We start from the raw sequence: 23,684 nt of genomic DNA, 5'->3' as shown, positions 1-23,684 counted from the left end.
GATCCATGTGTACAAATACTTAAACAAGAAAAAGCGGTTACTTACTTTACCATGTCTGTGGTTCTCTGAGAAGTTTTCTCCACGTGGATCCCATGACCTGCCCTCCTTCCTCACTACGCAGAGTCCTATGGACTTAAAATTCTATATTGGCTAAGGAACTCTGAGGAAGTTAGGCCTGCTCTGCCCCTTACGCTAGTGGAAGAGGCAGCACAAGGGAATGCAGGGCGCAACTGACCAGAAGAATTTTATCTTGTGTGCATAGGGCATATGCACACCTAGTGTGGACTACATGTAGACAAAATATCTTGAATGGCCAGAGTTAAGGTAAGGTACATAATAATTTTTGTAAAAACAAGTGATTTTAAATCATCTTAATTTTAAATAGCTTAGTCTTGATTATCAGAGGAGTAGTAGTGTTAGTCTGGAACTGTAAAAGCGGCAAAGAGTCCTGTGGCACCTGATAGACTAACAGACTTATTGGAGCATAAGCTTTCGTGGGTGAATACCCACTTTGTCGGATGCATGTAGTGGAAATGTCCAGAGGCAGGTATAAATATGCAAGGAAGAATCAGGCTAGGGATAATGAGGTTAGTTCAGTCAGGGAGGATGAGACCTTCTTCTAGCAGCTGAGGTGTGAACACCAAGGGAGGAGAAACTGCTTTTGTTGTTGGCCGGTCATTCACCGTCTTTGTTTAATCCTGAGCTGATGGTGTCAAATTTGCAAATGAACTGAAGCTCAGTAGTTTCTCTTTGAAGTCTGGTCCTGAAGTTTTTTTGCTGTAGGATGGCTACCTTTAAATCTGCTATTGTGTGTCCAAGGAGATTGAAGTGATCTCCTACAGGTTTTTGTATATTGCCATTCCTAATATCTGATTTGTATCCATTTATCCCTTTAAGTAGGGACTATCCAGTTTGGCCAATGTACATAGCAGAGGGGCATTGCTGGCACATGATGGCATTATAATGATGTTTACCAAAAATAGATTTTCAAACTGTCTAAAAATCCCTCCCACTTTCAATTGCTAAGCTTTCATGTCTTAATTTCACTAATTTGTTCAATCACATAGGCTTCCAGGGTAAACCAGATTTGAATTTCTAATGTGTTAAAAAAAAAAGAGAGAGAGAGAATATGCTTTTTAAACCAACCCTTCTTCCAAATAACGGAAAACTCCATAAGCTTACCTTTCAGGCTTTCTTTATCACTGAAGGTAAAAAATTATTTTTTTTATTTTTGAGGTGCTTAAGAGCACAAAGGCCACTTCACACAGATTCCTTGTGGTGCTTATGCACAGCTGCCTCTTTACTAATGCCCTTTTCATCTTAACCCTTTACAAGATGATGTTAGAGAGACTAGGTAGATGAGGTGATATCTTTTATTATGCCAAATTCTGTTGGTGAAAAAAGTTTTGAGCTTATAAAGATAACACCTCACCCACCTTGTATTGCTAATATCTTGGTACCAACACTACTACAACAGCATTGCATACAAGATGTTATGAAAGTCTAGGAAACCTCCATTGAAATATTAGATATGTTTACTATGAGCTGCTTATAATTTTTCAGCCCGGGGGGTAACTTACATAATACCCCAGCAATCACTCCCCCCCCTCCCCCATTTAATCAACTGAAAAACTTGTAGCATTGGTCATCTTCTTATAGGGACACTGGCATCATTGAATTGTAAAGCTTGCATTCTTTTGGTCTTCGTTCACTTCAGTTACCCCACATATTTTTGCCCCTGACAAATTTAGTGATATTACAGGATTGTAATACTCTTACTTTTAGGGAGGTCTGTTTGCTTGCAAAAGCTTGTCTTTCTAATCAGCCTACTTTTGTGATCTAGTAATGCCATGAGCAATTAATCTGGTAAAACAAAAAGAGCACTGAGGTGTCAATGGAATCTCTGTCTTCAATTAGAAAGTCTAGGAAAGAAGGTGCGTAAAAGGCAGGAGTGATTCTTAACATGAACTGGTTAAAATAGAGTACTTTGGGAAGTTTGCCTGCATGTGGCAGTGTTTCTTAATGAACTCTCAAAAAGTAATAGAAGACTTCAGCTTGCAAAAATAGCTTATTTTTTTCTACTTGAATAACTGGGGTTTGAGTTCTGAGTTCTTTTTAAATTGTCTTCTTTTCCCAACTGGTGGCTATTAATGCTAGGTTAGTAAGCATAAGTCACACTTTAAAAGGTGAGAACTGATTTTCAGCAGTGCAGTACACCTTTGTCTATTAACTTAAATGTTTGTTCTCAAATTTTAAAATGTGAAAGACTGGGCATGTTCAGTTCCAACATAAATGTAATATTATGTTGGCTTTAATAAACTGCTAGTGACTGATTCGTTACTAGAAACCAGATTTCTGTAATTACAGAAAATCAGAACATACCAAATTATATTACTGTTAACCTATTATGAAGCACTGGTTTTCTATATAAGTAGAATTATTGTAAGGCACTCATCTCAAATTTTGAGGTAGATCTTGTAAGGAAATTCGACTTAATTAAATAAAGAAATGAAACATTTACCTGCCTTATCCACCAGAGTCAGTTCATAGGAATTAATGTAAAGCATAGTTGAAACACAAATATTCATTTCGTTTTAATTAAATTTGTAAAATAAGACTTCTGGGTATTTGTTGCAAAATATGAATTCTACCAACAAGTTTATTGATTTTTTTTTAAAAGCCTTTCCCACAGATCATGAACTTCAATCGTTGCAGTCTTCTCTTCGATCAAACTGCAATTTATACAGCCCCGTGTATTGTAGGATTCTTCATGTTAAAATAAATTTTTCAGTCTATAGTAGAATTGTAGCTTGCAGAATGTAAAATGTTACTTTCTTATCTTTGTACTTCCTTCTTTATAGATGGAATTCATGTGTATTCTAGTACCACACAAGTTTTCAGGGAAGACTTGAAAAGATTTGCAAAGTCTTAATATTGATGTTAGTAATAAACTGGTGAAAATTGTGAATCACAATTTTAGCATAGTCTCCATGCATACAGAAGTTATCCACATATAATTCAGTAGTACAGCTTGAACTGTTTGGAGTGAAGCTGTTCTAGCTTATCCTGTAGTGACCTTCCGTCTTTAGCCTTCCAGCTTTAGTTTAACTTACGCATGCACTGACCTTTGCTATGGAAACGATACAGAAACACAAAAACAACTTGGCTGAGTTTCCTCCACAAAGCAGTGGGTGGTGTATCACACTATACTGTTACCAGAGGAGGGTTTTTAGAGGTCAGTAGTGACAGTGTGCAGTAACTTGTTCATTATTTACAACACACTGCTCATTACCCTGGGGAAGGGGGTATATGGAAATTTATTATAACAAGCTTACTTCTCTACTGTGAATATATATATGCTTATAAAGAGAGAGAGAGAGATGACTAGAACCGATGTTGACAAATTTTTTTTTAATACCACCCTGTGTAATGTTACACTTCAATCTCCCCTTCACTCAACCACCAGTTTAATTTAATGTCTCTTTGTAATGGACATGTGGTTGAGTCCTGGGCAGGCTCATTGGTATTAATGTCAGTAGTTTAATATAACTGAGACTTCATCATGGTGACTGTACTGCACTTACTAGTATATTGTATGAAAGCTTTGTCTACCGAATCTGTTAGTATTAAATTTAACAATGTCATTATTTGTGTTTTTTTCCTCCTGACTGCTTTTTTGGAGAAGGGAAAATAAAATAAATTGATTAATATTTAGTTACAAGTTTGGGGCTGTTAAGCAACATTACTGTACATAGGTTTATTTGCTTTAGGTTTCAAAAACTTGTTAGAACCCATTGTGTCAGAACAGGAGATTATTGCTCAGCTACTTGTGAAATTTTTAAGGAAGTAAAATTGATTTATTTTTTTACTAGAATAAAGAACCCACTTTTTCATTCAGAGACATGTATTTTTTTCCTTCAGAAGTTGTGGTAGTGACATTTTAGTGCTGAATTGATGACTCTGAACACAGAGGACTTCACTATTAACAGAGCAGGTGTCACAGGGATAGTGGCAGCGCACACTCTGAATAGTGCCTCACCTTTGAGCTAATGGGTACTAGGAGTTAAAAAGGGTAATGAATATTCTTTGATCATTAATCCTTGGTATGGAGCGCATGTGGAAGGAGTCCAGCGTTCTTCCTTACAATACAAAAAAGTGTTGCATTTGTAGTGAGGCATTGCATTACAGAGCATTTTTCTACTGTTGAACACAACTACAGTTAATGAAATGGAGTCCTCCAGACCCCAGGCAAATTGACTGCATATCCCAGTTGTTTCCTGTTCTCTGCAGGTAGTATGGGATCATGGGATGGACTGTCTTCAACTATTTGTTCTGTGGCCAACAAAATGAGGCCTCTTAGCACTACAGTAATATAAGTAAACTGTATCATAATGCATGTACACAAAGGAAGATACTACCACAGCTGCGACCATTGAAGGCACCTTCAACTTTGTCACTGCCTGATGTTCGAGTGCCCCACTTTGCAACCTTAACTTGCTTTAAAACAAACTATGTCAAAATTTGAGTTAAGGTTGAAAGTAAAAATCAGTAACCTCAGTGTAACCACATTTGAATTTTCTTGATTTTGGGATGCGGGGGGATAATTAGAGGGTTGTTTTAACTGTTTTTGTACGTTTTAACTATGCATTTCCATAGCCTAACGTGTTTAGATGCCTTAAAAAGAAATCCAAACAACCTTAACTCTCCTCTATAATAATGCCATGCAATAACCATACATTTATGATTAAGGCATTTTAGTCTTTGTGGATCCAAATTAGCATTTCATGTTGTTACTGCAGGACAGAATTAAAGTTGTTTGGGTGCCTTAAATTTGCATTGCTTTATCTTCTTCTTCGAGTAGTGTTCCTGTAGGTGCTCTACACCCCCTGCATCTTTGATTGGACGTTTCTCATAGCAGCGTCCATTTGGCCCGCATATGCATGTTAGTTAATCTCATTCCCTGTGCCATTGTTGTTTAGCACTGCGCAGCTGAATGACCCTTAGTTTCTTCTCAACCGCCTCGGCCTAAGATGAAGCTCTGGCAGTTGTCCTGTTGAGATTTTCTCAACTTTATCCTCATTTCTTTTTAATAATTAGTCATATTACTATCAGTTTCATTAGTTAGTAATAGTATAGTTGCTGCTTTGAAATTTTTTTTCAGTTCATCAAATGAAGGAAGGAAAAGCCCCAGGTAAAGATGAACTGACAATCGAAATAAGAGCTGGAGGCCAAGACCTTTGGGAAACCCTTGCTCAGAGGTTTAGCCGTTACTTGGAAATGCAGAAGACACCATCTAGCTGGAAGGAGTCCAACACCGTCCTGCTGTACAAGAAGGGAAATTGTGAAGATCTGAAGACCTATTGTCCAATATGCCTGCTCTCACATGTCTACAAGCTGTTCACCAAAATATTAACAAATTGATTCGGAGTCTGGACAAGCAGCAGCCAAGAGAGCAGGCAGGCTTTCAAAGGAATTTCAGCACAATGGACCATATTTTCACTATAATCCAGCTATTGGGACACTCAAGGGAATACATATTTTCTTTATGTATTGCCTTCGTCGACTATGAAAAAGCGTTCGACAGCATAGATATCAATGCAGTGTTGAAACTACTAAAGGAAGCTAATTCTGACTGCACTGCAGATATAACTTAATATGATAACCCCCACCCCCTTCTCATCCCAGTTAAGAAAGGCGTGAAACAGGGAGACACGGTTTCACCGAACCTCTTCACAGCCTGTCTTGAAATGGTAATGAAGCGGATGAATTGGAAGGGTGGAATCAACATCAATGGAGAGCAGTTAAACCATCTCAGGTTTGCAGACAATATTGTGTTGATTGCCGAAAATATTATCAAACTACAGAAAATGCTGGGAGAACTCCACATAAGAAGTAGCTAAGTCGGACTGAAAATTAACCCCTCCAAAACGTAATATATGCAGTTTGATACCTTGCCAAAAGCCCAGATAACAATTAAGGAAGAACAAATAGAAGAAGTTGAGTAATATATCTGTTTGGGCCAAGAAATTTAACGTGCGCCATGATCAGGAAGGTGAACTCTCGCGGAGAAAGAAAGCAGGTTGGTGCGCATTCAGTTCTGTCAAGAATGTCCTCCAAGGAAAAATCAACAAGGCAACACGCACCAGCCTCTTCAACTCTACAGTACTGCCAGCAATGTTGTATGGCAGCAAAACGTGGATGCTGATGAAGACAGAGGAGCAGCAACTGTCTGTCATGGAGAGAGCAATGGAAAGAAGAATTCTGGGAATTTCAATCTGCGACTGAGTCCCCAGTGAAGTGATCAGACAGCAGAGTGGAGTGCAGGATGTTGTTGCGATGAGCCGGGCATATAGCAAGGTTCACTGACAGTCGATGGAGCACAGCTCTCTCTGAGTGGGACCCATGGGAACTGAAACGACCACTCGGCTGACCTCCAAAGAGATGGAAAGATTTTATTATGAAAAGACATGGCCACACATGGAAAAGGAAGGCCAGGTTATGAGAAGAATGGAAGACGTGTTATCAGTGCAATCTATATGAGGGCTGAAGGACCAATCGATCAAGGTGATTTGCCTGTGTGTTACTTTAGTTACTGATCTAGGAAGAATTCAACCTCCAGAGTCTATCAATCCATCTGGAAAGTTCCTTTCACCTAGTGCAGATTCCAGATTGTGAAGTTGTTCTATCCTGGGATTGCTGATGTTATACCCTTCCTTTGTATGGGCTTTAACAAGGACCTAGAGCCTTGATTACCTTTATTTCCAGACTTTGAAATTTTGCCTTCTCGTTCATATGTACTCAAATTCCTCAGAGCAGTTTCATGGTTCATAGTGGTTTTATAAAGGCATTGTGCAAACTGTATCCAAGTTACCACATTCATTTTCAGACTTTCAAGACTGTTCTTGTTACCAATGTAAATATCGGTTTAAAAAGTTAACTGGTTAACTTTTATATATAATTAAAAATTATATTGTTTAACCATTAACCGTGGTCACTCCGGCACCAGGTGGTGGGCTGGATTCCCGCTGGGGCCACTCTGCCCGGCCTGCCAAGGACGGGGCTGGGATCCCACTGGCTTGCCGCAGAAGGGGCTGCTCCGGCCTTCCTGCTCCGGGTCCCGCCTGCCCACGTGTCAAGGATGGGGTCCCTCTGGCCAGCCGGTGCTGCTCCTTGTAAGGAATCTTTTTGTTAAACATTTCCTGAATCTTTTTTGTTGTCGAACATACTTGCTGACAGGTATTTTGAAATAAATTGCCAAAATAATTGAAATTGGTATGATTATATTGTTGTTTTGACTAATAAAATATTCAGAATTTTAAAATACTGTGTATAGAACTTTTTTAATTCTTCGGTGCAGAATTTTCCCAGGAGTAATTATAGACAGATACATACCAAATATCTGGCACAACCAGGTACTGTGGGAAAGCACATTCTTCAAGAGGGTGTCCTTATAGATCTGCCTAATCACTCATGCGAGCTGCAGTTAATTCCTCTTAATGGAAGAGGCTCTTACTGGCTGAGTTGTGACCAGTTCAGTCTCTTCTGAACCAGTTGTTTCTAATGACTTGACTTTCTCAGCATGTGGAGCTGCTTCACAGTTGAAGCACTCCAAAAAGCTGAAAGGGTGGGGACGAGAATCAGTGTCTTTATCTATTTTTTTAAAGAAAATACATTTAAGGTTTTACATCCTCAACTAGGACCCTCAATAGATTAAAGAAATCCATATGTCTGTCGCATGGAAAATAAGAGGTGGTATGGACTGAAGTTCTGTCTTCAGCCATACTGTGTTATAGCTAGTGCCCTATATATAAGGGGAACCTGGTTACTAGTAGTGAAAGCAACACGTGGGCATTCAGACCCAAAGGATGCCAGAGTTTGTTTTTTTTTGGTTTTGTATGTTTCAAACTCTTAATGGATACAGGTTACATCTTGTATCATCTTGCAGTTTGCTTCCAACAGGGAGGTTAGGGACAATCTCTGATTCATCCATTACTGGTTCCTCCTCAGAGGACACTACCTTTGCTTTCAGAGGCTTAAAGTCCAGAAGCTTCAGGGTTGACCTTTTAATATATTTTGGGATGGGATCTGGCTTTTCCTAGGATTCTAAAATGCAGAAGTCCCATCTTGAGGTCAAGGGTGACTCCTAACCTCATATTGAAGAGCGCTCATTCATCTTTGCTTGCTGCTTCAGGTCTCAGCTGTTCAAGTCTGTTTTGGTTGGTGTCTTTACTTTTGGCCATCCCCCTTTCATTGGGATCCTGTGCTACCACAGGGCCCATTTCTTTATGGGACTTATGAACCATGGCTTATTTGGGAATAATTTAGTAGTACCCAACCACTTAGGCCTTGATTCCATAAGTCTTTTTAAGCTACTGGTCTTTTACGGTAGTTGATACTCATTTCTGTTTTAATATATTTGTGCAACTTTGCGTTTTGTATAAACATTAGGAATTATACGGTTAGCTGAATCTGTTACAACATTCATAGTCCCAACTTTAGTTATTTACATGTGGTGTTTCTGCATTTCAATGCCCCATTGTTCTTATACCTCTGCTTCCTAAGTGTGTATTTAGGTTTGTTACTGTTTGTGAGGAAAATCAAAATTTATTTCCCTAAAGAAGAAATGTAATGAGGCAGCTAACAAATAACAGCGATTGCTGCTATCTCTGTGGTGTTGCTGAGAACTCCTGCTCAAACAAGTTGTGTGTGAAGTAAATGGCTCTCTCAGTAAGAAATCTTCTTGACTTTGTTTTTTCCATTTGATAGCCAAAGATCATGAGTTTTCAGGTGATGCAGGACACACACACAAACTTTAGTCAAACTTTTATATGGCATATTAGATTTTTTTTCTTAACCCAGGGCTCTCATTGTGAGGGCTCTTGATTTCCCCCCTCCCCTCCCCCACCTCTTGATTTAAAAACATGTTTCTGGTCCTTAAAATTGTGTGGGGAGACCTTGTGTCATAAATATAAAGGGAAGGGTAACCACCTTTCTGTATCAAGTGCTATAAAATCCCTCCTGGTCAGACAAAACCCTTTCACCTGTAAAGGGTTAAGAAGCTAAGATAACCTTGCTGGCACCTGACCAAAATGACCAATGAGGAGACAAGATACTTGCAAATCTGGAGGGCGGGGAACAAAGGGTTCATCTGTCTGTGAGATGCTTTTGCTGGGGACAGATCAGGAATGCAGCCTTACAACTGTTAGTAAGTAAGCTAGCTAGAAATGCGTTAGATTTTCTTTTGTTTAATGGCTAGTAAAAGAAGCTGTGCTGGATGGAATGTATATTCTTGTTTTTGTGTCTTTTTGTAACTCAAGGTTTTGCCTAGAGGGATTCTCTGTTTTGAATCTGATTACCCTGTAAGGTATTTACCATCCTGATTTTACAGAGGTGATTCTTTTACCTTTTCTTTAATTAAAATTCTTCTTTTGAGAACCTGATTGCTTTTTTCATTGTTCTTAAGATCCAAGGGTTTGGGTCTGTGTTCACCTGTACAAATTGGTGAGGATTCTTATCAAGCCTTCCCCAGGAAAGGAGGTGTAGGGCTTGGGGGGATATTTTGGGGGAAGACATCTCCAAGTGGGCTCTTTCCTTGGTCTTTGTTTAACATGCTTGGTGGTGGCAACATAGGGTTCAAGGACAAGGCAAAGTTTGTACCTTGGGCAAGTTTTTAACCTAAGCTGGTAAGAATAAGCTTAGGGGGTCTTCCATGCAGGTCCCCACATCTGTACCATAGAGTTCAGAGTGGGGAAGGAACCTTGACACCTTATGAGAATGTGAACTGAGTATAAACCCCCCTTGACTCTTCAGACATCCTGAAGGAGTAGTTCTAAGTAGTACAAACCACCCTTTTCAGTCAAGGCCCTGTGGACTCTGCAGTTCCATGGAATTCATCCAGTATGCCAGAATTCAGCTTTTCTTCTTTGAGGAGTATCCCTATGGGTGCTCCACTTTAGGTGTCTTGACACCCGCTCTTGTAATTGGAGATTTGTGGTAGCAGTGCCCGGTTGGGCCGTGCACACATCATAGCCATCTTGCACTGCTCTGAGCATTTACATAGTGGTCCACAGCCAACTGTGTCTCTGTTACTTCTCTACCGCCTTTGGCTTGAGTTAGAGCAATCAGCACCCTCTCTTACCTCAGATAAGAGTAATAGTAGATAGTTCATAGTTATTCTTGATAGCGTTAGCTTAGTTGTGGTTAGCTACCCTATCCCCTTGCCCTACTATAATTTCTTTTATTTCTTCATTCAAAAAATATTTTTTTTCCCTTTTATCTTCCCTATCCACCCCTGTTTCTTTGACAGGTACACAGCTATAGCCTCAAACAGGGTTTATCCTTGTCTTTTTCTCTAAGAGACCAACTTTCTCAGGAATGCCTGGCTCACCTGGCTTTAAATGCTGCCTGACTTGCAGACTCTGTATCGGTCTCTGATGGCTATGCACATTGTGTCTGAGACCCACATTACTCAAAAGTGCCCATCCTGCAGAAAGCTGGCACCCAGGGCAAGAAAAGCCTGAGATCTCCAACTGAAGTTCTTCATGATGGAGAAATCCCTCAGGCAAGTCTCTGATCCTGTGTCCAGGACACCCCCTCACCAATGGTCACCAGTAGCAGCTTCTGACAGGGGTTCTGCTCCAACAACAGCTAGCAAGGAGCCTACCAAAAAGCAATCCCCGAACCAAGAATTGCCTAAAAGAAACTATCTCCAACTGAAAAATCTGCCCTGGTACCAACAACACCAGGAACACCTGGTACTGAGAGTTCCCGAAGAGCTAAAGACCCTATGCGGCCAAGCTCAAATGGAAGTTCACATAGTAAAGTGAAACCTTCCAGCTTGGCACCCACGGAGCTGAAGAAAACCTCTGCATGGAGTAGTACAGTGGTGCCACCTGCTGTACCCATGCCGCACAGCTCTAAATCTTCAGTACGGGTGAGTGGAGACCCATCACGGATCTACGCAAACTCAACAAATTTGTAAGAACACAACATTTCAAAATGGTGACTCTAAACACAGTAATTCTGGCCCTAGAGAAGGGAGATTGGCCCTCGACTTCCAGGATGTATATTTTCATATTACCATACACTTGGCCACACACAAGATTCCTGAGATTCACCCTAGGGAAACAACATTCCAATACAGACTACTACCTTTCAGCCTGTCCTTTGCTCCGAGGATCTTCTCCAAAGTTCTTGCTGTCATTGCAGCTCACTTCCGCAGACACGGAGTAATGATATTTCCATACTTAGACGACTGCCTCATAAGGGCACCAACATGGCAAGAAGCAATAAATGCCATCCAGAGCACGGTAACTCTTTTTTCATGAACCTAGGGTTGCAGATAAATGTGCAAAAGTCCCCACTGGTTCCTGTACAAAAGTTGGAATTCATAGGAGCCCGTCTCAACTGTCTAACAGCAATAGCAACACTGCCCCAACAACTTCCTCACTCTAGTCAATCTAATTTCAACAGTGATGGACAGCCCACAGACATTGACCAGAATGTGTTTACATCTCTTGGGGCATATGTCGGCAACAAAATTAGTTGTCAAACATGCCAGACTCCACCTGAGATGCTTGCAGGCCTGGCTTTGAACAGTATATGTGCCACTCAGGCACACTCTCAACAGACACCTCACAGTGCCACACAGAGTAGAAGACACTCTAACATGGTGGACACAACCAAAGAACGTCTGTTCAGGAGTCCCTTTCCAGCAAAGAACTCCAACCATGACAATCACGACAGACGCTTCCCTAATAAGGTAGGGGGCACACCTACTCAATAATACGGTCCAAGGCCGCTGGTCCTCACCAGAGTCCAACCTGCACATAAACTTACTAGAGCTAAGGGTAGTTCAAAATGCATGCAACACTTTCTCCCTCTAATCAAGAACAATGCCATCAAGATCCTCATGGACAATAGAACATGCATGTTTTACATAAGCAACTCAGTGGGAGCATGATCATACTCCAGGGCGGGATTGAGACACCACTCGCTGGGCAATGCTCACCTCATTAAAATGGGAGGCACCACTGATGTATGCATTTCCCCCGACCCCACCCCTAAGCAGAGTCATTCACAAGATCAAACAGGACAAATCCATGGTCATTCTTACAGCACCTACGTGACCAGACAAACGTGGTTCCCATACCTGCTTCAGATTGCAGTGAAACCGCCTCGAACCCTTCCCTTAGTACCTCACCTTCTGTATCAAGATGTGGGATGCATCCGTCATCCCAACCTCACAGTACTCCACCTCAAGGCCTGGTTACTCCATGCCTTACTGGGGTTGAGGAGGCCTGTTCTGAGAAAGTAAGATATATTACTGAACAGTCGGAGACAAAGTACAAGGAAGACATATATCCATAAGTGGAAATGATTCTGTATGTGGTGCCAAGATAAACCTCTTTTACCACAATCTTCTCCCCTACTGAGGATCCTGGACTATATACTAGGACTCCATCAGAGTACACTTGGCTGCTGTTACCTCCTTTCACAACAAGGTGGATGAGGGTCACCATATTTGCTCCACCCAACGATTAAACACTTCCTTAAAGTCATTGAAAACATTTATTCCACAATAAAAAACCCTATACCCATGTGGGACCTCAACCTTGTTCTACGTGGACTCATCAGAAAGCTGTTTGAACCCCTTGCAACCTGCTCTTCTTTGCACTTATCCATGAAGGTGGCTTTCCTCAATGCCATCCCGTCCTCCAGACAAGTAGGAGAATTAGGTGCCCTAATGGAACACCCACTTTATCTTTAAAGGATGTTGTTTAAGGTAACCTTACGACCGCATCCCAAGTTCCTCCCCAGTCACCTCCCCCTTTCATTTGAACCAACCCATTTTCTTACCTGTGTTTTATTCAAAGCCACATGCAGATGGGAGGGAGGCAGGCAGGCCTCACTCCACACATTGGATGTTCACAGAGCATTAGCTTTCTACACTGAAAGAACAAAAACTTTTAGAAAATCACTGAGACTGTTTCCAAAACAGAGCACTCAGTGGGTCAAACCATCTCAAAAGAGAGACTATCCAGATAGATATTAGGATGTATCCATTTATGCTACCAAAAACCACAATCTACAACCTCCAGTGGGAGTTCACGCACACTCCACCAGAGCACAGGCAACATCCATGGCCTTTCTCAACAATGTCCCTATCACTGATATTTGCAGAGCAGCAACCTGGACATCAGTCCATACATTTACTAAACACTAATCTCTAGAGCAACAATCTGCATCAGGTGTTCACTTTGGGCTCACGGTGTTATCCACCATCAATAACGCACCTCTTAATCCCCTCCCTTCCATTGAGGGGCACTGCTCAATAATTACCTAAAGTGGAGCACCCCCAGGGACTCTCCTCAAAGAAGAGGAGAAGGTTATTCACCTTGTGCAGTAACTGAGGTTCTTGGAGATGGTTGTCACTGTGGATGCTCCACTACTTCCCTCCTCACCTCTACTTCAGAGTTTGATGTAGATTCTCTGGGGTAGAGAAGGAACAGGTAGACAGTTGGCTGCACCCGCTTTGTAAATCTTTTGGAATGGTGTGAGATTGCTACCACGCGTGCGCAACCCAACCAGGCACTGCTACCACAAATCTCTAATTACAAGCATAGGGTGTCAAGACACCTGAAGTAGAGCACCCACATGAACAACCATCTCGAAGAATCTCAGTTACTGCACAAGGTGACAGAGTCCTGTGGCACCTTATAGACTAGCAGATGTATTGGAGCATAAGCTTTCGTGCATCCGATGAAGTGCTTATGCTCCAATACGTCTGTTCGTCTATAAGGTGCCACAGGACTCTTAGTCTGGCTCTGTAAAAGCAGCAAACATGGCTACTGTTCTGATACTTTGCACAAGGTGAGTAACCTTCTCTTTCCTCCCATGGAAATTGCCATTTTCCTGTAGCCAGTTACACAGCACCTTTTGTCTCCCTGCCAGACCTGCCTGCAATTCTCTTGCACTGTTTTCCCCGCAAAGGGAAATTAAATTTACAATACATGCTTCCAGAACTGTTCCACACAACAGGTAGCAGCCAACCTCCCTTTCTTCCCTCTTTTGTGCACGAAGCCTAACTTTTCCCTATGGCAGACTCCTACCAAAACACACGCCAGAATGCTTGCCAGCTACTTTTCTACTTCACAGGAGTAGTGATTGCTGGCAGAGGATGACCAGGCATATATACTCCCATTACAAGGAAGCACTGAGGCATTTGAAAATGAAGAAAGAAACCTACTGAATTCTTCATACAAAAGCTTAAGGGTTTACAAAATCAGGCTGTCTTATTAAATGTCAATTCTGTAAACATGAAAGTTCTCCAGACACCATATTTTGTGTCAGTATGAATGATGGCCTCATAATTGATTAAACTGATTAGTACTCTGAGAGACAAGATGTAATATAACTGCAGTTCAATTTGAGAACTGTAAATCCAATGGAATTTGTATATAGGTGCTAGGTCCAGTTTCTGCCATATTGCTAAATGGAGGGGAGGCTATAGCTAAATGAGAGGATTTTTTGTTGGATGGGGGAATGGTGTAGAGAAAAGCTGAGAACCACTGCTATAAGGATTAAAATTTGTTTAAGGTAGTGTAATGCTATAAGTTCTCCAGATTTTATGGTCTCTTTAATTTAAACTGGTTTCAGAGTGTAGCAGCTGTGTTAGTCTGTATCTGCAAAAAGAGAGAGAGTACTTGTGGCACCTTAGAGACTAACAAATTTATTTGAGCATAACTTTTCATAAGCTACAGCTCACTTATTTTTCACTGCATGCATCCGATGAAATGAGCTGTAGCTCATGAAAGCCTATGCTCAATAAATTTTAGTCTCTAAGGTGCCACAAGTACTCCTTTTCTTTTTAATTTAAACTGTTTAGGTTTAGAGTCCAGATTTTTTTTACGTATGGCTAACTCTTTGAATTCACGTTCCTAATTTTTTCAGGCACTAAAACAAAAGGATGGGGTTGATCCTTGTGGTTACATTTTCAAAACACAGGTTTTGCTTATTACTGATGTAAAGCAGTGAATTTAGCCTTTGGAGAAAACACTTTTTTTTCTAAATGTGGCAACCATATGCAACAAAAATTTGTTTTAAATTCAAAATTATTAGTATCATTGTAGTTGCAAATAGAAAGAAAGATACACAGGAAGAATTTACTACTTTAAATGTTTTCTGTGCTTGAAAACTTTCAATTGTCAACTTCCCTTCACAGTTAAATCTTCTATACATATGTTTACTACTACATGTTGTAGAATTAGATAAATTAATGAAAATAAACTTGTTTATAATATTGAATCCATTTTTAAAAAATGAAATGCTAAGAACAGTGTCTCTGGTATAGAAGTTACATAGGAAAAATGGTAAAATTCTTGTTGGAATAGCTTCAATTATCTGAAATATCTAACTATGAAAACGTTTAATTTTGCATTTTCTGCTATGGAAGTAATAGGTTAATTTTGACTATACTAATTCATAAGTGTAGAGAATTTTATTTGCTTTTAAAATTCAAAAGTTGTAGAAACTCACTAATAAACTATTAAACTGAAGAAACTCCAAAATCATAATTTGCTTCTTAATATTTTTCTAAGAAAATTCAAAACTAATTAAGGAGCTTTAAATCCTCCCATTCATTCTAAGGGCTTGTCTAGATGGGGACACTCAGGAAAATTAATCTGGATTAACCAAAGGTGTGAATTTAAAGTGGATTAGTTACACACACGGGTTTAATGTGGTTTATGCTCTTATTCAGAATTGCAGAGGCCTTCATTTGACTTAGTGTATTTAGTTTTGGAAATGAATTAAGGCTAATTTAATTCTGAATAAGAATGTCCGCGTGGAGGTTTAATGCAATTTGACTAATCCACTTTAAATTCACACTTTTGGTTAATTTGGATTAACTTTCTAAGTGTGTCAATGTAGACAAGCCCTAACAAACTTCTTTGTAATATTTGTTCTCCTAATCTGTCCTGAAGGACAAGCAATCTACACATGGTTTGCTGCTTGTAGAATCGTTTGTGATGCCATGTCAGAGGCTGAAAAAGTTTCAAGGTCTGTCAATAAATATTAATAGCTTAATATTTTTCCTTTTATAATTCTGTGTTTATATATACAAATAAAAATGTAATTTGACTCAAAAATACAAACACCATAAAATCCAGTTAAAGCTTTAGAATTGTATCTATTTTTTTTATCAGCTCATAGGCTACAGCGAGAAGCCAGTAAACCTACAGATGTTCATTGGAACAGCAGATGATCGCTACTTACGACCTCATGCATTCTACCAGGTGCACCGTATCACTGGGAAAACGGTTGCTACTGCTAGCCAAGAGATAATAATTGCCAGCACAAAAGTACTGGAAATTCCACTTCTTCCTGAAAATAATATGTCAGCCAGGTGTGTAGCAGCTTTTCTCCCAAACTAGCAAGTTAATCATTTGTGTATTCCTTTCAAAGCAATACAAGGTTGAAAACGTTTTGTTTTGTTTTTTTAAGGTAACTTGACACAGCCCTAATTGCTCTGATTTTTAATTGTGTACTGTATGTAGTGTCTGAGGGTTTTTCCTGCCAGCGAGCTTTTAAAAAAAAAATGCTTTTTGCTACCTGTAGTTGGATTATTATCCCAACTTTTCTTCAGACCTCTGTGCAAAATCTGAAATGGAATGATTATGTACTATTTTAATGAACAAAGGGGGAACCTGTTAGCCCATCTAAAATGCTACACCATACTACTTAGAAGCCAAGTAAGCACCATAAATTGTTTCTTACATGAATCAAGTTCAGTGTATATACTGATTTGGCTAAACATGCATATAATTTTTCAGTACGAGTAAGAATACTTTATGCTGGGGGTTTTTAGAAGAAAAATGGGGACTACCATATAATGCAGCAACAGAGTTTATTTAGTTATGGGTTTTAATGTATATAACTTTATTTTAATTTTTCCATAAAATCCCTTCTGTAGTCTTCCGTAGTTGTTGTCCCATAACAGTGCAGTATCTCTCACCCTATTATTTAGTTGACTATATAACCGTTGTTCCAAATAAACAATAATTGCTATTTTGGAATCTCAGAAAGTTTTGTTAGGCCAGTTGGTTGCAGGTTTGATCATTTTATGACACTGTTTCCCATGCAGAATTGTACATGGTTGTCACTTCTGAACAACTTGTTTCAAAACTGTCATCAGGAAGACAATATTGTAATACAAATAATTGATCTTTTACTTTTTAAACGTCACATCCCCAATCCTCTAAAGTTCCCAAAATGTAACTTTACAGCTGAAATCCATAGTTTCCTTTTTTGCCCTAATTTAAAACAATATAGTAGCAGCTATCTTAGTGGCACAGAGCAAAATTGAGAGTTATTTTTAGTTCTAATTTAACAAGAGAGTTAAACTGAGACCCTTAGGATATGTTTTTGATCATTTAGTAATATTTGACTACTTTTTCTCCATCTGTCTTCTAATCCTTCTTCTCCCTTTATCTTCCAGTATTGATTGTGCAGGTATTTTGAAACTCCGCAATTCAGATATAGAGCTCCGTAAAGGAGAGACAGATATTGGAAGAAAGAATACCAGAGTGCGACTTGTGTTTCGTGTTCATATCCCACAGCCTAGTGGAAAAGTGTTGTCTCTACAGATTGCTTCCATACCTGTCGAATGCTGTAAGTTTTGTAACAATTAGTCTCTTGCACACATTTAAAATCTCTTAATTACAGTTGCAATAGCTTTCATTTCCATGTCTCAGTAGAATTTTTGGCAGAAGAATCCACTGGGATATTATGGCTGTGAAATTATTTTTGAAACTCTGTGCATTTACTGTAAAACCTGTCTATTACTAACTGAAGATACTTGGAGAGTACTTGGAATGTGATAGATTTAAATGTAAAATTAAAGTATTAAAATTTCCTTAAAAGCTTTTCAGTATGTTAAATTGTGTTAATAAAGAAATTAACATTAAATAAGTGGAAGTTTATGAAGAGCAAAATTTGTACTTAATGCACTTTTTCATGTAAAAAGAAGTAATCATGTTTCTGCATAGGAGCAGCAGTATTCATTTTTGGGTTTTATGTAACCTAATACTTTATAATTTATATATTTAAAAGTCAAAGCATTTATTTTTGGAAAAAATGCTAATAAATGGTTTCAGTTGGCAGATTCTACATCCTTACTAGAGACTACGTAGCAGTGTTTCTAATTCAACTGTTCAAGTTCTTTGTGGTATTCATTTGTAAACTACAGGTATGGGAATACCAAAATGGGTCATATAAAGAATCTTAAGTAGTTTTTGCTAATAATTCTTTTGACCTTAAAATAATTCAGAAATATTTTAAACAGAGTTCACTAAACTGAAAAGTGAATCCAATGTATGCAGTTAACCTGTTGCAAAGTTTCATGCTTGCTTACTGTATCAGCCTTAATTTAGTAATTTCTGTTTGACTCAAAATATGGAAGTAGTGAAACTTTTTTTTCCTTTTTCAACCCTTTTTAAAAATAGCTCAGCGATCTGCTCAAGAACTTCCTCAGATAGAAAAATACAGCATCAACAGTTGTTCAGTAAATGGAGGCCATGAAATGGTTATGACTGGATCTAATTTTCTTCCAGAATCAAAAATTATATTTCTTGAAAAAGGACAAGGTAATTTACCTTTTTTAGTTTTGAAAAGAACTGCTGGAATTATGAATGTTTCAGTGGTAAATACATTAAAACCGTTACAACTTGTAATCTCAATTTGATCAGTGATCTGTGTTCTGTGGGTTAGTTGCTATAAATGAAAATAGTACAGTTGCTGCCTCAGGAAGATAATTACAAACCTACTGGTCCCTCACTGAAAACTTGGAACTGTAGAGAAAGTGCTGCTTATACATTGCATTCCCCTTCTCTTGTGTTTTACTAGAAAAAAATTTTGTATGAAACATAACAGGGACTATTTGATGTCTGTTCCAGTTATTTGTTCACCATTTGAGTCATGTGTTGCCTGTGACTTAATTGCTGCTTAGGAATTAACTGTGATATCAGGCTTTCAAGTGATGAATTGTTGGGATTCCTTCAGAGACCTTTTCCATGCAGCTTATCCAGAACGCCTTGTCCAGTTCTGGGAAAATACTTCATCCAGTTTTCTGGGATCCAAAAAACTCAGTTTAACGCCAGATTTTGTCACTCAGATTCCTTGATTTGGCATACAACAAGCTACGCTGAGTTGATCAGACTTAAACATAGCGGGTGGGTACAGGGCATTCCACACATCCAAGTTATGCAGAAAACTTCTTGCTTTATATATGTTTACACATTGCATTGCATCAAACCTTTTACTTTACAGGAACCATTCCCTGTGTAGCATGCTCTGTCCATGCATTGTCCACGCTTAACCTAGTCTTTACCTCATCTCTACATTCTTAACTTTATCTTGTCCTTTGTTAGTAAATGGGTCCTTGGATGTTCTCCCTCTTATCTTAGCTGGCTCAGACATTCTGTCTTTTTAGCCTCCTGGCCTGTTTACTTATATTTTTTAGTAGAAATGTTCTGTTTTCAGCCTAAAGATCCATTTACTACCCTAATTCTGTCAACCAAGAAATGAGGCCTCCCTCCATGTGTTAATTGCTCACGTCAGGTGAGACCTCCGCTACAGGAATAAACATCATGAACAAATTGGTAAATAGAGAATTTTGTGTTCATACAAGTATGACAAACAATTAAGAGGTAGAGGATAAAAAAAATAAATTTTGGTAATCAAGGATGGTGTCTATATATAAAATATTTTTTCCCAAAGATTACTTAAGGCATCAATAGATCTTTAAAAATCTGGTTCATATGGCTTATCTGTTAAAGTTAAGCATGTGCATTTGCATGCATATATTTGCTTGTGCATAGGTTGCATAGGTAAATACAATGCCAGATGTGTGCGCAAGTCAGGTATTTGCCATATGTAAAGAGCTAGATGCTGAAGTGGCCACTTGCTTGCACACATACCCAAATTGTGCATGTATATTGGATATTTGCATGCATAGGGAGTCAAGCAAATGTATGAGTGCCTAAAAATCTGGTCTTGTATTTATCATACATGTACACATCCTATTTATTCTTTCTCAAAGTTTCAACTTGTGTACAGAGTAATAAAGATGATACTCCTGGGGAATTCTGTGCCACTGCGCAGAATTCATGTCCCCTGCAGATTTTTTTCTCCGCAAAAAATACATTCTGCTGGAGAGGCACTGCAGTTACATGTTTTGCCCACCAGGGGCTGCTGTGGCACCAGAAGAGTGGGCAGTTGGCTCAGCCAGCCATGGATAGAGAGGAGGAGAGTGCCCTGCCCATGGGGTCAGCTGGATGGATGGAGTAGGGCACATGGGGCTGCTAGGGGATTACATAGACTGGAGTTCAGAAGGACTAGTGGGGGAGAGCAGACTGGGGCAGGAGCACAGAAGCTAGTGGGTTGACAGCATTGAGCTAGTAGCTGAATGGGATTGGAAATGCAGGAACACATAGGGATGGGGTGGCTGAATGGGGGAGGGGAGTGCAGGGATGGATGTGGGGAGAAGGGGTGGCTGAATGGGGGTGCAAGGACACATGGGGCAGGGCAGATGTGCCTGACTGAATGAGGGAGGCTAAGGGGTCAGCCAGGGTCTGCATGGGGGAGGCTCCCTAACAGTCCCTCCCCACTCACCCCCAAAAAACCTGTTCCATACTTCTCCCACCCATGCCCAACAACCTTGCAGGTTCACACCCAGGCTCCTTCCCAGCAATTACTTCCCTCTCCCTCAGCTCCTTCGTTACCCCAACTCACCCAAGCCTTCTCAGTGCTTCTGAGGGGTTCAGGAAATATGTTTCTGTATTGTAGTTTAAAATGAATTACTCAGAGTTCTGTATTAATATGCCTAGTAAGGAATCTATTTGTTAAAAACATTCAGGAACTCTTTTTTGTCATCTGTATTGTTACGGACCTACTTGCTGACAGGTATTTTGAAATTAATTACCAAAATAATTGAAACGGGTGTGATTATATTGTTTTGACAAAACATATGCATAATTTTAAAATATTTTGTGCAAAACTTTTAATTTTTTGGCTCAAAATTCCCCCAGAAGTAAGTTGAGAACTGAGGAGCCAAATTTCTTGCCTTATATTGTTAAAGTTCATTTGAAGTGCTTACATTACAAATATTCATTAGTTTAATATACTTTTTATTAAAGGCATTTACTGTTTTTTTTCTTCACAAAACTCTAGTTCATGTACTTTAGAAAAATTTCAAATTGCTCTCATAAAATATATAATAGTAACAAATTAACCTACAGTAGCTAGCAGATTTTGTTAAGTTTGATAGTGGGAAATTTTGGAGCCTACTTCCTATAGGGTTGGGTAAGCAGATTTGACTGAATATAGTATATTCAGATGTATATTACTGAAGTAACTACCTGAAATGAAAGCTGCAGTTTAAAACTTATGTAAAGAAAACAAGTTTCTGTTCTTGTTCTTGTTTTAGTCCTGAAGCAGTTGTGTGTTTGGCATAATTGTAGTAGCTTTTTAGAAGGCTTATTTAGTTTTGCAGAACTTTTCTGTTCTTTGGTTTGAGCTTTATCCTGTGTTGTTTAATTCAAGGGAGGTTCAAGAGTTCTGGATAACGTGTCTTTACATTAGGGAGCAATCTTGCTGTACCTTCCCGGCTACTTCTCCTCCTGTCTCCCCTTCTCCCCCCCCCCCCCCAAAAAGGGACTCTAACAACTTGAAAAATCATCAACTAAAAAGTAGCTTCAGATACTACATCTGATCCTGAGACCCAGTACTGTTTGTAATTTTACAAACTCATTTTCTTATTTTAAAAATCTATCTTTCCACTCTTCCTGTGTTTGATACCCACACAAACATTCAAAATGACTGACTGAATAGTCACTGGACCAAGGAAAAAGAGTGAGAATTTCTCTATAAGTTGATGTTTAGGGCACTCACCAGGATGTGGGAGACAAGAGTTCAAGTCCCTGCTCCAATGACTACTCAATTACTTATACAAGTGAAAGAGCTACAACAGGAGAGATTGAAAGACCCACACCAGAATATCTCATAGCCCAGCAGCTAAGGTTCTCTTATGCAGTCTGGGAGACCCAAGTTAAAATCCCTGTTCCACATCAGGCAGGTGGGGATTTGAACTCAGGCCTCCCATATTCCTGGGTAAGTGCCTTACTCAGTGGATTAAAAGTAATGAGGAGGGTACCACCATCTTGGGCATTCTGGACTGCTCCTTTGGCTGGTTGCTCCTCATTCTTCAGTTAATATGCAACTAGAATTCGATGTTTCTTGTTCAGCTGAACCAAAACTGTTTGTGAATTTTGCAACCAATCAGGGCATAAGAACATAAACTAAATTCTGCCTTTCCGCCAACATGATTTTGTGCCTTGTCTTCAATAGGCTGTCTGGGGAAAGATGAAAAATCTAGCTCTTGTACAGGGCTTAAATTATCTCTAAATGCCTTGTAAAATAAAGTACGTGATTCAAATCTGTGGTATCATACACAAAACCAAACTGATGACTCAAAAAGTATTTTAATATTAACAGACTTGTAGGGTGCTCCTTGAAAAATCACCAGTTAAGTAGTCAACTTCATCCTGCATGTCATTAATTTCCAGTAAACATCCAGCTTTGCTGTTGCTTAAATATTAAAGACCTGACAGTGACTTCATTAACTCACATGCCCGTCTCCTTGTTCAGCAGTTCCATATCTATAATATATAGATCGCCTTTTACCAATTTTAATTTAAAAATACAGAATTAACTAATTTGGGGAATAATGAAATGACAGTATAATGTTAATATATTAAATAATCCTTCTATGTTAACAGTTGTACATCTGATGGTGTGATCAATACTTCCTAATTTCCAGAATAATAAAATCATTTTCCCCCACCATTAGTGTAAAACTTTGTTTCGTTGGGCAGACTTTCATCGTTTTTTATCTGAAACTTGCAATGAGTCTGACGTAGGTCTAACTAAAAAATAAATCTCAACGTCTCACTCATGATCTTGTATTTTGCAAGATATTACCATTGAAATAAAGCTTTCGCAAGATATTGGTAGTTTCTCTTCAAAAGCTGATGTCTAAATACACTTTTATAATTACTATCCTAACGAAGAAGTTGGTATCAGTGGTTGATCATATTAGTTAATTTTTACTTCAGCTATATATTAACAAATCTTCTTTGTTACAGACAAAGCTGCTAAACACATAACATACCTGACATAGGACCACAAAAGCAAGGAAATATAATGCTAAATATATAACCTCTACTAATCCATCTATAACACTTACTTCTACAACTAGGTATACCACAGTCTTAGTTCTGCTCCCAAGGGATGCCATCTTTCTGTCACCATCATCACCAGAAAACCCCCTCCTAGCACCAAATTACTAAATCAGACATCCACAACTAATAGTGTTTTGAGGGCAGAATTTGATAAGGTGGATAGTGGAAAGCTCGCATCCGTATGAGTGCAAAGTTAAAGTTGTGGTTCGTAGACAAGAACAAATGGGACTACTGTGATCATGTAGTCTTCTGCATAACACAGGGCGTAGAACTTTCCTGAATTAATTACTGTTTGAACTAGAGTATATATTTTAAAAAAGAATCTAATCTTGATTTTAAAAATTGCAAGGGATAGTGGAATCCACCAGAAGCTCTGCTTAATTGTTC

General features: G+C 39.1%; 1 protein-coding gene across 2 annotated transcripts in view; it reads left to right on the top strand.

Moving 5' to 3' along the window:
- Positions 1-23,684, top strand: part of NFATC3 (nuclear factor of activated T cells 3) — a 140,657-nt gene that overhangs the window by 76,215 nt on the left and 40,758 nt on the right. For both annotated transcript variants that reach the window (XM_084644227.1, XM_084644226.1), the window contains exons 4-6: positions 16,206-16,405; positions 17,498-17,670; positions 18,504-18,644. In XM_084644227.1, coding sequence (XP_084500353.1) covers positions 16,206-16,405; positions 17,498-17,670; positions 18,504-18,644 — 514 coding nt within the window. The remainder of the gene's footprint in view (positions 1-16,205; positions 16,406-17,497; positions 17,671-18,503; positions 18,645-23,684) is intronic.

This window comes from Lepidochelys olivacea (assembly GCF_965140295.1).
Source record: "Lepidochelys olivacea isolate rLepOli2 genome assembly, chromosome: 12".
Classification (NCBI taxonomy): Eukaryota; Metazoa; Chordata; order Testudines; family Cheloniidae; genus Lepidochelys; species Lepidochelys olivacea.
The sequence above is the reverse complement of the archived record's forward strand: the minus strand, read 5'-3'. Positions and strand labels throughout refer to the sequence as shown.